This window comes from Arvicola amphibius, chromosome 8 (assembly GCF_903992535.2).
Source record: "Arvicola amphibius chromosome 8, mArvAmp1.2, whole genome shotgun sequence".
Classification (NCBI taxonomy): Eukaryota; Metazoa; Chordata; class Mammalia; order Rodentia; family Cricetidae; genus Arvicola; species Arvicola amphibius.
In genome coordinates this window covers 94,768,305-94,784,105 of record NC_052054.1, presented here as the reverse complement: position 1 = coordinate 94,784,105, position 15,801 = coordinate 94,768,305, and the positions used below count along the sequence as shown (strand labels likewise).

Below are 15,801 nucleotides of genomic sequence, written 5' to 3'. Positions count from 1 at the left end.
CCAGTAGTCACTTTCTCGTGCAAGTGGTATACACTACTGTGTAAATTTTCATGCACACATATATGTAACAGTAACAATTCATGCACTATCAAAATGTATGATGAAAATTAGGATTGTGATTTCACTATATAGTCCACCCATGCTGGCCTTGAACTTGAAGAGCCTCGGTTTCCCAAGCACTGGGGTTTAAGCACCACGACACCCCAGCTTTAAATTAGCACTTTGAGCTCCTGATCTCATAACAGGGGGAGAAATACTTTACGTTACTAATAAGTTACCCCATATCTTCTGGTTCAGTCATAACAACTATTTATTGAGTCATTTCCTCTCCTCCCCTTTTTATTCGTCAGTATGGCATCTGGGTATTTGGAACAAATGGCCTTGGGCATTTTATGAATGGCCTTGAGCAAGAAAGTCTCAAATGAATAGAGTGCGTGGCTGTCATCCCTTGGTTGATATTAACTCTGGAAGCTTTAACTGTGGAATTACTCTTTCTTTGTTCAGGTGACTTTGTTTTAAACATCTCTGCCACGTTTCTTCCTGATTCCATCTTCAAGGCCATAATGGCACGGCTGCAAGGGAGCCAAATATGATTTGTTTCAGAGAGGAATTTGACTATAGCAGTTTCATGTTTTGAGAATATTGGTTCTCTCACGAATACGTCCTGTCTGTAGAAATGAAGCCTTGTCCAGAGCTGAAAGATCGGTATAAATGCATTGAAGCCTATTGGATTGTTACTTCAAGTTGTTCATTTCAAGCTTGTAATTTGTGTTTTTTCCTTACCCTTTCCTTTGAAAATGTGTTCACTTTTATAATACATTTCCTCATTAGCTCTTATGGATAATAATACATTTAAATCATTGTGTATTGGAAGAATCCACTGTTCAGATTCTAAGATTCATGGGGCTAGCTCATTAGTCTATGAGTAGTAATGGTTTCCTAGGTTGAAATAAACTGATATCCATTGAGTGAAACCCCTGAAGCAGTATATTCTACTACGTATATTCTCCTTAACATTATTATTTCAAAATCAGTATTATTTCAATTTTTTCTTTGCATGTCTGTTTTGAATATTTGAAAATTTTAAATAACCTATTGACTCATCCTTCTCCTTCAGTCTCCTAAATATGTTTAACTTTTGTTACTAGTATTGCTGTCTGCTTTCATTTTTCTGATTTTTCTCTTCATTGATATTCTGTTATCCCAATTTTCCATGTCACCCTTGGCCATGTGGCTATCACTGAGGAAGGTAAATGAGAAAAGCTCGTGATGGTTGCCATATATCAATATTGCGGGCATTGTTTTGCTTGGTGACGGTGCACATAACAGGGCCAGAAGGGTTGAGAAAAGTCATGGGGACAGTGAACGCGGCTGTGACTGACCTCACCTGACTTTGAGAAGGGCATAAATCTAGAGAATAGTCTGTAGTCATAGTCCTTTGAAGGGAATGCATAGGGAAGTGTATGTTCTTTAAAATACATTAGGGATTAGATGTCCCAGTATGAATATTGTATTCTGATATACCTTTGAGGGTGCTGCTAACATGGATTTAGCCCAGTGTTCTTGTTCAGCACTGTCTAATTCTGGAGGCATTCTCCTCCATTGGCTCTCTGATGTAAGCTTCTCATTATTTTTTATATCCTTGCCTTGTTGTTTCTTGTTGCTTGGCCATTGCATACTATTGCCAATACTTTTGGGTTTTCTTCTTCTTCTCCTCCTCCTCTTTTTTTGATTATTCCCTTTATATCCATAAAGCAAAATCCTAGTTTATATCCATAATTCAACTGCCATTCAACATTTATGTTTTACCCACTTATTTCTTGACGTGAGAGTTTTCCACTGAACTGAGGTAGCCTAGCTGGCCTTGAAGGCAAGCGCCTTTCCAACATTGTCTTCTTGTGTTTTGTGTCTCAAAGAGTTATACAAGTTATGTAAACCATGTATCTAGGCTATCCTAAGTTCATCTCTGTGACTGTAATAAAAAATACTCTAAGCAAATAAATAAAGGAAGGAAGGAAGGAAGGAAGGAAGGAAATGATTCATTTTACTTATTATTTCAGGTCACAGTCCATCATTGAGGGAAGTCAGGGCAGGAACCTAAGTAGGACCTTCAGGCAGAAACCACGTAGCAACACTGCTTGATGCATCACTTGAGACTTCATGCTTAGCTAACTTTTGCGTATAGTTCATGATCATTTACCCAGGAAATGGTGATGCCCACAAGGTACTGGGCCTTAGTATATCAATTAACAATCAAGCCAATATCCCACACATGCCAATAGAACTATGCTATCTGATCAGTTCTCCAGTTCAGAATTCTTTCTTAGCTGTAAGATTGACAGTTAATGTTAAGTAGGACATGAACCATCCTTGACTCTGCTCCCCACTTCTACTCAAGCACACACCCAAGTCATATTTGCCTTTCAACCATCTCCAAAATCCCTCTTCTTCTTGTCTATCCTGCCAGCATCTCTTGGATTCAAACTATTACCTTCATTTCTCTGAATACCTAAATGTCTATTCACAAGGCTCATCTAATTCTTACATAGAAATGTCAATTTCTATGAGAAATCTCAATGGTTTACTGTCACTATCCAGAGATTCAAAATCGTGAAGTCTACAGCAGTAACCACAAGGAACATGGAAATCACAACCCTCTGCCTTTTCAGTTGGGCTAAAAACCTCCTAGTCTGCCATCTTTTTCCTCAGTCACATCCAGTTCTCTCCAATTACAGAACCTTTGCTAATACATTTTCCTATGCTAAACCTTTGGCAGCTCTGCTCCCCAAAAACCATTTCCTCAGAACTGCTCTCTCTTGTAGCTGCAAGTACCTTTCCTGTGCAACACTTTGAACAAAATTTAATATTTATCTGTGTGATTACTTCCTGTAAAACAGTAGTCTATCAGCTATGCTTTGCAAATGGTCCATGTACATGCGTATGTAGCACAGTATCTGCTTCCTGGGATTTGCTCACCTGTTCAGCTTTGTCACTTCATTAAGAAAATTTAGCCATAAAGGGATAAATGTCTGTGTGATATGAATGGAAATGTAACAATAAACAAGTGTAAGCGATGTGACTGTGACAAGATAGATATATTGCAACAGGGCCAGATCAGAGAAGCCATTTGATATTGAAATACTGTGTTTAGGGTAGAGATGATGGGACCGTTTCCAGGTGCACAGAACAAGTACATTTGATTTCCAGGTTGTGTGTGTGTGTGTGTGTGTGTGTGTGCACGCACGCGCGCGTCTACATACTAGAGGGAAGGATATGTAACTAGGTAATGTTCCCACGAAGTTCAGAATTGTGATTGTGCATATTTCAGAGAAACTTAATTACAAGTAAGAAGCCACTAGCTTCAGGTTGGGAAAGCCCTTATTCCAGACAGTAGAGTTTCTGTCTCTTACATACCTTCCCCCCAGCAACAGAGATGCAATTACCATTCTACTACTTAAAACCTTCTTGTGGCAAAAATCAATGAACTAGACCCCATTATAATGAAAAGTACAAAAGTGTGGGAAGTTTCTGAGTGGTTTCTTCCTTCACCAAGAAAATACCTTTCCCACCATTGACTCATTCAAGTTTGTGATTCCCAAAGAGTTCTTGCCAGGAAAGCTACTTCCATTGAGATACTTGGCATTGAGAAACCATCACCATCAGCCACAGTGAGATATAATCTAAAAATAAAAAAAAAACAGGATTCTAGAATGAAGTAACTTAAGGATAAAATCGACGAAAATTTGATTCTCTATAAAATCCTAAAGAAGGAGCATCTATGATACAAATTTCAGTTCAGCCTTTCTTCAAACATGAATTTATTGATACCACAGAAGGTTATATGTTGAGATTTCTACAATAAATTTAGAGCTCCCAGTGTTTGACATGTATTCTAAAGACTGATGTTTGATGAGATTGGGACAAGAGGATTACATTCTAGATTGGCATGACTGTGTAGAGTCAGTAGGGTAGCGCTAGGCATGAGGAGGAGCAGCAGGAGGAGGAGGGCCTTAAAGAATCACTTCATATGGCCTCACATAAACTCTTCACCATGGCTTTCACTTCCAGAGTTAAAATGAAGGAAGATGAATAAGGTTTCATGAAAAAGTGACATACTGGAATTGCATCTGCAATGAAGCATTCTCTCTCTCTCTCTCTCTCTCTCTCTCTCTCTCTCCCCTCTCTCTCTGTCTCTCTGTCTCCCCCCCCCTCTCTCCCCCCCCCCGTGTGTGTGTGTGTGTGTGCGTGTGTTTAAGCCAACCTTGGAGGCTTTTTGGGGGGTAACTTCCCTTAGTTTTGGAGGCAGGGTCTTTACTCAATGTGGCGTTGACTGACTGGCTCTCTGCCATGCTCCAGGATTTCACTTGCCTCCTTTCTGTTCAGCCCCAGCATGTGTAACTATAGACATGCCACTATTAGTGTATTTTATGTGGGTGTTGAAGATCCAAAGTCAGATCCTCATGTTTGGAGAGCAAGCACTTTAGCAAATGACCTATCTTTCTAGCCATCTTCAATGAAGTATTTTAAATTCTAACTTGAAAGAAAAAAGTTTAACTTAAGTTTAGTGTTTTTGCTTCAGGAAATCTTATTCTTCGAATGGTGCTTCTTCACTCTGACTTCTTTTTACACTAGGGTGAGGTGGAGGAATATATTTCTCCAAGCCAGGTCAGCATCAGTATTTTAGCCAGAGAACCTATTGCTCTGATAAAACACCATGACCACAATCAACTTGGGGAAGAACTTGTTTTATCCATCTTACAGTGTGGAGTCAGTCCATTATCCAGGGAATGCAGAAGAAGAACTCAAAGCAGGAACCTGGAAGCAGGAACTGAAGAGGCCATGGAGAAATGCTGCTTCCTAATCGGTTCCTGAAGGCTTTCTCAGCCTGTTTGATTTATAGCATCCAGGACCACAAGTTCAGGGATGGCACTACCCAGAGCGAGCTGGGCCCTCCCTTAGTAATCATCAATCAAAAAATGCACCACAAGCTTGGCCAGAGGCCAGTCGAGTGGGGGCATTTTCTCAATTGAGATTCCATCATCTAAAATGACCAGCTTGTGTCAACTTAACATAAAAACTAACCGGCACAATCAGTTTTTTATGAACATATTCAAGTCATTTTGGGAAACAGTAGCTTTATTCCATTGCCTATTTGTGTTACATGTTAGTCAAAGTTCTCTAGAGATACTGAACCAATCATAGATACTCAAATTCATATTGGTATAAATGCTCTAGCTTAAAATAGACTGGGGATATACTTGGGTGATTGGGTCCCATAATTATCAAGACTAAGAAAGGTAATTGCAGGGTAAGAGCCCTGTATGGCTCAGTCCAGATGGAATGCCCCAAGAATCTGAGAGCAGTTCTTGTCAGTCCTATAGACCAGCGCCAGAGTCTGGGGTTATGATGCACAATTGCATGGAATTACATCCCAGCTGCAAGGAGGAAAGAAAAAGGCTCTAATTAATCTTTCCTTGTGTTCTTTCTGAATCCCTAATTGATAGACTTACACTCCGTCACATTGTCTATACCACGTTCATCCAGAGGAACACAAGATGACTTCGGTGACCACACACACACACACACACACACACACACACACACTTCTCCACTTAGCCCAATATCCGTTGAGTGTAAAATAAACCAGTCTAGATAAATTTAAAAAATACCAAACAATTATTTTCCAAGTGTCTTCTTTTTCTTGTAATAAAAATTCTTGTCAGAGAACCCTGGTGTCCTTCAGTTCTTTTCCTGTGTTGGGCTGACAGAGCCCCATATGCCCTGGGTTCTCATGACCTCTGTGGAGAGATAGGTTTTTAAAGCCAGAAAGAGAGTCGAGAACATGTAGGGATTTGTGGCTCCTTCATGGTTTGGGCTGGACTTTGTGTGTGTATGGCTGGGTGCTGGTAATGAGGTTATGACCCTCTTTCTTAGTAACTGCTCATTCTGAACCACAAAAGCAGGTTCTGTTATGAAATGGTTCTACTTTTGTTGGGTATTATTTTTCATGCCCTCTGTTATGGTATACATCATGATGTTTGGTATGCCCACACACACACAAGCGTGCATGCACACACACACACACACACACACACACACACACACACACACCATTAAGCATTTTATACACTACCTTCCTTCTTTATCTCATTATTTTTGATAGTTCTGGTAATTCAACAACAGACAACTATGGTAAATTTCCAGAAACTATACTGTACACAGCAGAACATTTTTCCAGAGACCAGACAATTGCAGTGCCAGAAAAGCTGAGCCATATTATCTATTTGGAAACCTATTTTGGTCACCGCATTCTCTAGTCTTCTCAGTAAAGCCAGTCTGGGGAATTCTTCCTGCCTGCACAATAAAATGATATTATCCAATCAGGATCAAATCATAGCTTTCAACACTAGAGTGTGAATGGTACCTTTGGTTTCCCAAAACAGAAATTACTGGTTTTATGTCAACAGCTTCCACATGTAATAGTATACAGCTGGTTTTGTTTGTCCCATAATAATTTAAAAAAGCAGTTGGCTTTATTAGCCTCATTTTCCATAGAAACTATTGCATCTCAGTTTTATAAAGGAACAAAAATAAAGACAAAGACTATTGTTTCTTACAGTAATGACTGTTACTGAACCACTGTCTGTATAAGAACTCATGCTTAAAAATATTTAGTGATACAGTACCACCGGAGTTCCTAAGCAATAAGGTACTCACCCTGCATTTCTAGCATATCATTTTTAGGGGAAAAAAATGCTTTCCTATATAGTTCCCCCTAGCCGCAGTAGAGAGACGTCAGCAGTATCTTATCTCTTGTGACTCAGAGCTGGCTGATAAACCAACAGATAGTACTGGAAAATGTTGCTATGTAGATTCCTGTTATTTCTCCCTTTTGCACATCTGAGCCTTATGCTAAGAGTTGGAATTTGCAGGACTTTGCAGAAAGTCCCCCGGCACCAAGCTCTGATACAGTCTTCTTCCCCCAGAGTGGAAATGGGCTTTCATGATGATGATGCATAGAAGATTTTGAGGGGTGGTGCTGGCAGTCTGGACTGAGGGATGAAAGCATCTCTCCCAGGACTGTGTGCTCAAATGAAAAGACTGTTAGAGTAGGCAGGAAGGTGCTGTATTTGTGTCTTCCAAATGTATTAGAGAGAAGCATTGATTTGAGTTATGAATATGTATTCAAATAACTTTAGTTTGCAGAAACAAAATGGTAGCAATCGAATGGCTGTGGGTCTACTCTAATTCTCTGTCTTTTATCACCAGGCTTTTTATGAAACATTTGCAGGTGATATTGGAAATTTAGGGAACTTGGATTAAAGCTTCTTACTAAATTTTTATGTGTCTTTGATTTCCTTATGACTTCCATTGGTCAGATAAATGATTGAAGTTATGTTTTAGAACTGATAATATTTTTCAAATGAAAGAGACATCTGAAAATACCCTTTTAATTGGTCTTTTTCTTGTTAATATGTTTTGTTTTTATTTTGAGACATGGTCTCACTATATAACCTTTGCTACTCTGGAGTTTACTACATAGACCAGGTTGGCCCTGAACTCAGTGGTCTGCTGCCTCCGTTTCCTGACTGCTGAGATTAAAGGCATGCATAACCGCACCTAGCTTCTTTTTCCATATAATAAAGAAGAGTGTTTCAATAAACTAGATAAGAATTTTATTTTATGAAGCCTAGATAATTTCTTTTCCTGCAGTCAAGTTGTTCATCTTCCTTAATTTCAGTTTTCCATCTTGAAAAAAATTCTGTCCTTAACCTGCCCGATGGTGTTATCTTGGTAAACAGCTGAGATAGAGAAGTCTCAAATGAAGCAGTAGGCCAATAGATGCTTCTCCTTTACAAAGTGTCACAGGCTAAATTATCACAGAGCCCATAAAATATTTGAAATTTTCATTTCCTTTATATCTTTTGTATGTGTGCCCATGTGTATCGTGTGGTTATGTGTGTGCTAGGCTGAACTTTTCAAAGTTAGAGCAATATTTAACAACTACCTCTCTCTCTCTCTCTCTCTCTCTCTCTCTCTCTCTCTCTCTCTCTCTCTCTTTCTCTCTCTCTCTCTCTCTCTCCCCCCCCCCATAAGGTGGTTCCTGGGGATTGAACTCAGGTTGTCAGGATTGACAGGGAACCCCTTTCCCCACTGAACCACCATTTTCACCCTAATTATTTGAAATATGTTTAATAATTGTTCGACAGTAAAGGCTGTAATGTCAAGATATTGTGTACAAACAGCATTTTTAGTGTTCATCATTTTAAAAAGCATAACTGGCTTTGTTGACCATACCAGTGATATAATTTATTACATCACAGATACGATGTTCTTCATTCATTTGTTCATATATTGTGAAAGAGGATCTTGCTATGCTATGTATTCTGGCTGTCCCAGAAGTCACTCAATAGGCCAGAAGGGCCTCACACTCTTGGCAGTCTTTCCATCTGCAGCGTCATGAGTGCAGGATGTCAAGTATGAGCCACCACACCACACTGCACTCGCTTTCCTTCTTAGATCATGTGCATTCTTGACGTCATTGTCTTCAGCAGTGCGCTGTCTCATCGAAAGTTTCTTGCTCTGCATTTCTCACCATTAGTACATGAAGACACGTAACACTAACTTTTCGGATGGATTATTTCTTACAGCTGGATTTCAGCTTAAATTATATGCATTATTGGTGACAAACTCTAAAATTAATGTGTTTCAGTAAAACATTATGATCACCAACATAAAATCCTTCAAGAGATTGACAAATATCATTTTCCAACAAAAATTACATCTCAGGAATAAAAAAAACAAAACACTATTCATCCACTTATGAAGAAATTTAATTTCATTTGAATATACAATTTAATCTTTATAGAAAGTAGTACCATGAGATTTTTAAAGGCTAGACACAATCACAGCTTTAAATAGATTAAAATTGAACCCAATGAAAATGACAAGAACTATACCCCATTATCTCCGATGTTCTTCAGGCGTGAACTAGAAGACTTGTAATCCTATTCCAACATTAACCACCTGGGTGGCCTTAAGTGGATCAGCACAGTGACTTTTCTGTTAAAAAAAATAAGGTGATGTACGGTCTGCTAAGTCTTCTCACAGTGCGCTCATGAAAATAAAACAAATAGCATTGTAAAGAATATGTGCACTCATGTTCTGCCAACCTTGAGACCGCTGAAGATGTCCATGAATCATCCTTTCCCATTCGTCTGTCCAGTTGCACTCTGAAAGTGATGCTTTCTTTATGTAGATTTTGGACTCTTCTTACCTTAGTTGTAAGTAGCATATCATGGTAACAGTATATTCCAAGACAAAACATCCTGGTTTTTTTTTACAGCTCTTTCCCCCATTTATTGAACTGTGTGGTTTTCAGAGCTTTCAGCTGGAGGCAAATTATTGATTTGATATTCTGTATTTTTAAATGAGCTCAGTTTTAAGGAAAAGCCATATATTTTTCTCTTCATACAGAAATTACTCTTTATCTCAAAAAGGGGTTATAAGTAAGATGGCAAAATCAGACTATGATGGTTCATGGTCGACACCGATGCTGGAATTTTATAGCCTTTGCTCTCCCCAAATAATTAAGATGCTTGTCTTCGTCTCATTTCATTTTTCTCTTCCTTTCCCTCCTTTGTCTCTCCTTCTTCCCTTCTTTCCCCATACTTTTATTTCCTTTCCTGTTTTTATCTTCTTTGCGATTGACTTTAGCAGCCTAGGAAATAAGCAGCTGAAATGTAAACATTTTCGTGGCAAAAAGAAGTTATTCTTCTAAGAATGGAAATTCATAAGAGAAAGACATTCCCAAGTTTTTCTAATTTTAAATTGAGCAGCTGGTAAGATGAATAAATCACACTATGAATCTTATATTAACAGTAGTTTTCTATATTTTGTATATTAATATCTATATAAAATCTTCATGCATTGCATTTTGGCGTTTAGCTTTTCTCAAGAGAATCGGGTTGCACAATTTGATGTGTCCCTTTAACTCAATACCTTTTCCATTCCAGCAGTAAGCTTGAACGGGATTACAACAAAAGAGTAAAACCAACAGGTTTTTTTTCCCAAAATTTTAAAAGGAATTTTGGTTTCATTTGCATCTCACCCCAATCGCTCGGGCTTTCAGTTATAAGTACGTGTTCAACTTCTTTCACACGCTCCTGTTGCTGTATTTGCTTTCCAGTCGCTACTTGTCACATGGCTTTGGGTTATCTGTGATGTGTTGGATGAGCTGTGTTCCGATCGCAGCTACTGTCCTCTTGGGTTTCCAAGGCCTGATCCAGGTTCAAGTGAGAAGAATAGATCTTATTCCGTCGGGGCTCTGCTTGGTACGGTAACTTAACCACTGTGGATGAAATGAAACGTGCCAGGACAAAAATGGAGAAGGGTTTGCCTCTGGACCTCGGCCACCAGAGTTTGTTAATTGGCATAACTGGAAGGAGAAATGGGAGTTTTGTATCTTTACGGCAGGCTGTCTTAGTGTGGGGCAGAGTGGGGCACCCAGAGCTGAGCAATACTCCTTGAATGTCACAAGCCCATTAGAGATAGTAGACTACATCCTAAGAGGCAGAGGAAGGAAGCAGAATCGGAACCTTTGCAAAGTAACCGCTGTAATGGGCATCTAGGCACCCAGCCCTTTGTATTACCTTTAGGCTGGTACAGACAATAATTTTTGTTTGCAGAGTGAAGCAGGCCTCTTAAAATATGGTGGGGTCATTCTAGAGGTGCAGTGTTAAGCTGTGAAACTTGTGTTGGCGGTTTAGCAAGTCTCTTGTGTGTATTTATATGGAGGGGTCAGAAACATGGTTTGAACTGAGAATATGAAGCTTTTGAAGGTTAAAGCTGACATTGAGGTCTCCAAAGAGCAGGACTAGAATTTGATCAAAGGGACAGTCTTGTCTGTAGAACACCTTTCAGAGGTTTTAAACCTTGAATTGCCTCAGTTTCCCCATCTGTAAAGTGGGGGTGATAATCGTGCCTATGATATAGCAGTGCATTTGGAAGTTGAAAGGAGTCAATTATGAAAAACCGTGACACGTAGTAAGACCTCAATAAATGTTCATGATCTGCCTTCCTGAGTTTAAAGTGGAGTGATCATGTCTACCTTATTGCAGTGCTATAAACAGCACAGTAGTAGGAGAACACTACCTCGTGCTTGATACATAGGTATAAGCATAACTCTAGAAATAGCAGCAGGGGTTATAGGTGTCACAGAAAATGGAGGTTCTAAATGTCTAAAACACATTATGTTAAAATACAAAAGAACACCAAGGTTACTGTTTTTTAAGACAGTGGTATTTTATACTATCATTTTTGAACATTACAGTAATATTTATGAATAATTTTAGGCATGATCATTCATGGTTTTAAGATGCTTAGACCCTGTTTTGTCTGTATATCTCACAGGATCTGTGTGCACAGCTCCTTGTTCCCGCATTTTTGTGGCTGAGTCTTCTTGTGCAACTTGGAACATTTCACTGCACATTTTCTAGCAGAGATTTTTAAGAAGCGAAACTAAATTCTCAACTGAAAAAAAATGTCATAAAGGAGTAATGATGACAAAAATCATATCTGCATAATTTTCCAAATTTTATAATACTTGTTTTGTGTATTCCAACCTCTTTGTTTCCTAAGACAGAGGTTAAAATATAGGTTAAATGCACGGTTTTTTGCTGCTAACTGTACAGTTTGAGACACTCAGATGATCTGCATCCACGTTGCCTGGGTCTGTTGATTCTGGCACTTTGCAACAGTAATGTCTGAAGTATGAAGCTACGTCCGTATCAACCATCACACACTTCACTGCATACAGATTTCCAGCTAGGTCTTCTTCATAGGCCTGCTGTCTTCCGGTTCAAGTTTTTATTACTCGATTTCTCGTTTCACTTCTTTCTTGTTTAGAAAGAGGGTCTTGCTACGATAGGCAGGCTGGTTTGAATTTCTGGGCTCAGTCCCCCTGGCGCGTTTCCAGAGTAGTTGGGATTATATGCATACACACCGGCACACCTGGCTCACTGAAGAGTTTTTTTTTTTTTTTTTTTTTTTTGGTTTTTCGAGACAGGGTTTCTCTGCAGCTTTGGAGCCTGTCCTGGAGCTAGCTCTTGTAGACCAGGCTGGTCTCTAACTCACAGAGATCCGCCTGCCTCTGCCTCCCGAGTGCTGGGATTAAAGGCGTGCGCCACCACCGCCTGGCTCACTGAAGAGTTTGATGCTACTGTAAACAATATTAAAAGAGGAAAAGTGACCATTTTGATAAAGGAACAATTACTGGGAAAGGAAGACTAATTTGAGATTATGTTGATTTCTTCAATGAATGACATGAAAATTTAAAGGAAGAGAATGACCATATGCAACATTCTATCAAAAACCAACTTTTTGCTGTTAATATGTGTGGTAATTAATGTTTGTGACATATATAAAATGATATAGGAAATTACTTAATTTGATGAATAGCGAAGATGGTCAGAACTACCTCTGTTGTAGTTCTGATTTCATTCTGATTTCAACTCCGATGTGTCTTACATATTTTTAGAAAAGTGTCTGATATGTTGCCTTTTAACTGTGACCATGCTAGAAGTATCACTCAGGATGATGACCCTTGTAAGTGGGCTTCAAAATTGTTTATGAAAGCACAGTATAAAACATTTTAGTATCTCTTAGGTACTCAGACTCAGCTTTTCTGTGAACGTATTGCCCAGTCTTTGGCAGGCATTCTCCCCTCGCTGGAGTGAATGCTTCCCCTTCAGTCTTAAGAGTCAATACATGCCATAGTAATCATTTCAATTTTTTAGTCATTTAAAATGGATTTTGTTTATTTCTCTTTTTAACAGTCTGACACATACTTCTGCATGGCCATGCGTCTGCCTGTGGAGGAGGAAGCCTTCGTGAGTAAGTACTCTTTGGATAGTGGGGGACGAGAGAACAGCGATTTGAAATCAGTAAAAGGTTCTCTTTCGTGCTTATGAGTGTATTAATCTTCTCCTGTCAGTTTCCAAAATGCATTTATCATGCCTAATGCGAAAAGAAACTACAGGCAGCTGCTGGAGACAAGATTACAAACTGTATCCGGAGAGATTCACGAGCGGTGGTAGCGAAGGAGTTGCGTGAAGATGTCAATAGTCACCAGTGCCATGTGGTCCCATTTGTACAGTATTGGCTTTCTGTCTGTAGCTGGATTCTCAGTTCCTCTGCACTTAACCAAACTGTTTACCTTGATGGTCCATGTTGTAAATAGAGTACACTTAGAATCAACATTGGGAAGTGTAATATTTTACTGATCAGACAGGTAGGTGGATAAAATAGAAAGGAAAAGAAGAGAGGGCAGAGAGAAGAAAGAAGGGAGAGAGGATCGGAGATAGAGAAGGAGCGCCCATTCTCTTACTTACACTGTAGGCTAAGGAGACTCTTAAATGACAGTCCTTCCCAGATGTGCCTTTCTGTCACCTAGGAGAAGTGACAAAGCACCATCTTCCCATATAGATTGTCTTAAGGATCCCTTATGTCAGACTTTTAACATTTAGGGAAAACAAGTGATTGACACATTATTAGTGCTCTTTTTTTTTCTTTTTTTTTTCTCCTTCTCTTCTCTGGCTGAAAATGCTGATGTTCGGACATTAATGGTAATGAGAGTTGTACTTGGTCCCGTGCAACTTATTTTCTCATGGACTGCCTGCAATGGCTGTTATGTGATTAGTAAAATGTGGACAGTGTAGCCATGAGGCAGTCTGGGAATGAATTTTCATGAGGTGCTTCCCGCAGGAATGTCCATTATAGACCTGCAAAGCCACATTTGCACGTAGTTATTTTTTCTCTCTCTCTCTGCACTCTGGCTGCAATAACGACGGCAGAACACAACCCTGCAACAACAGTCTCTGGACAGAATTGCTCAGTAGTTGATCTCCGAGAATAACACCATGACAGGCTGAACATTGCCTGAAGGGTTTTTGGTGTAGTAGTTGGACATTGCCCAGAATAGGCTGAGGAAAGGCAGTGTTCCCCCAAGGCTAAACTGAGTAACTTTAAAAATAGGAAACAACTTAAGGTCCTAATTATAGTTTTTTGAATAACCCCAAATGTAACTTAAAATATACTCATTCATATCCTTGAGTTGGCTGCCTAGGAGAGAAAAATATTTACCTATAAAATGGATTTTTTTTTCTTCACCAGTATTACATTTGCTCTGTTTAAGCTTAGGGACGGTTTTCATTCCTTCCATGTCACACTTGCTTTATGGAGACGACCATCCCGCACACCTGTGTAAATACAGTTGTCGAAGGTCACAGCAGTATTAAGGGGTTCACCTTAACAGTTAGGGCTTTGTGTTTGGAGGCTGTGAGAAGCGTGTGGTTTCAGGGCTGGTCACTCTGCGACTATAAATATGCCCTGGAATGTGTTAGTGCTGTCGTAATATTAATGTGCTTTCTTTCACATAATTTAAAATTGTGAAGCACAAGTAAGTATATTCAGTCAAGCGACTGAGAACTCATGGGCAATCCATGAAGTTCTGTGCTGTCACCAGGCTACTAACATTTCTTTATTTTCGTAGCTGTCTCTCTTCTAAGATTAAACTGCTTTCAGTTCCCAGGCCGTCACCCAGTCTTCTAACATTTTTTAGCATTTCTTCCTTTTTTATTACTGGAAGGATCTCATGCATGCTATAGATTTTCTTACCTGTAGGAAAGACGGTTTCTATCAAGGTGAGTCTTTTGGTGTGGTGTCCAGCAGGTAGCCTGTCACGAACATTCATTAGTAGCCTATCCAGAGTATAGAGTGGAAAGCCAACTCTTAGCCCCAACTGACCATTTTTACAAAGGCATAAGTCGCAGAAGCAGCTGGATGCCAACACTTCATGGTGACAGGTGACTAGATGTACCATCTGAGAGTCCCAATGTAGACATTGTGGCTGTGTGTTACTGGAGCTAACCCATTCTAACAGGGTCTGATGAGGGAAGATCTCTGTACTTTCTTGTGCCTTGTTCCAGATTCTTAATCTTGAAATTTATCTCTTCTGATAAATAAGATTTGATATAACTCATTGGCAACACTAGGTTGGATTTTCTTCTTTAGTTTTCTTTTTTTAAAATATGGGCTATAGCATATTTTGCTGTTTGTTCTGTTTGCTCTTTCTCTTCTTAAATTTCATGACTTCTGGGAACAACACCCTTTCCATGCATGTGTATGCACATAGCACCCCACACATGCATATACACACTATTATACAGAAAAAATTCTCAGTAGTTGTGTTTATGTAACTTACTAACTCATTTTTAAAAAGCACACTTAATTATTGAGAAATACTATGTCCTTCATCATGAAATTAATGTACGTCTATAACGTAGTATTAGACTCGTTCTAAAATAATAGGTGTGAATTAAAACAGGTACTTACTCTAGTGATGACGTGGAGTTTTATATTTGAACAAAATTAGAACTCTTCCTAAAATGTTGCTTTTGTTTGTAAGAAGAAGTCAAAGACGTGCGTAGACAGAGTTAGGGTAAATCTGCATTTGAGCACTGACTGCGGTGCTGTCTGAGAGGCGTTTCACAGACACTCAGAGGAATCGGCTGTGACAGCTGCTCACTCAGCCAGGAAATTTGACTGTCATCTTCATCCACTTGCTGCCCTTCACATGGGTGACCAGTAAATAAATGTGTCTTTTCCTTAGTGAATGATGGCAGATCCCTACCCATCAGATAACTCCTTGCAAATGAGGAAAACGTAGCTGAACTTCAAAATAAACAAAATTAATGTAATATATCATTGCATCTCTTCTCCTTAGGCCTTTACATTGATTGT

General features: G+C 39.3%; 1 protein-coding gene across 12 annotated transcripts in view; it reads left to right on the top strand.

The window, feature by feature from the left end:
- Positions 1-15,801, top strand: part of Pam (peptidylglycine alpha-amidating monooxygenase) — a 289,362-nt gene that overhangs the window by 152,385 nt on the left and 121,176 nt on the right. For all 12 annotated transcript variants that reach the window (XM_042055489.1, XM_038338643.2, XM_042055490.1 and 9 more), the window contains exon 4: positions 12,837-12,894. In XM_042055489.1, the coding sequence (XP_041911423.1) occupies positions 12,837-12,894 (58 nt within the window). The remainder of the gene's footprint in view (positions 1-12,836; positions 12,895-15,801) is intronic.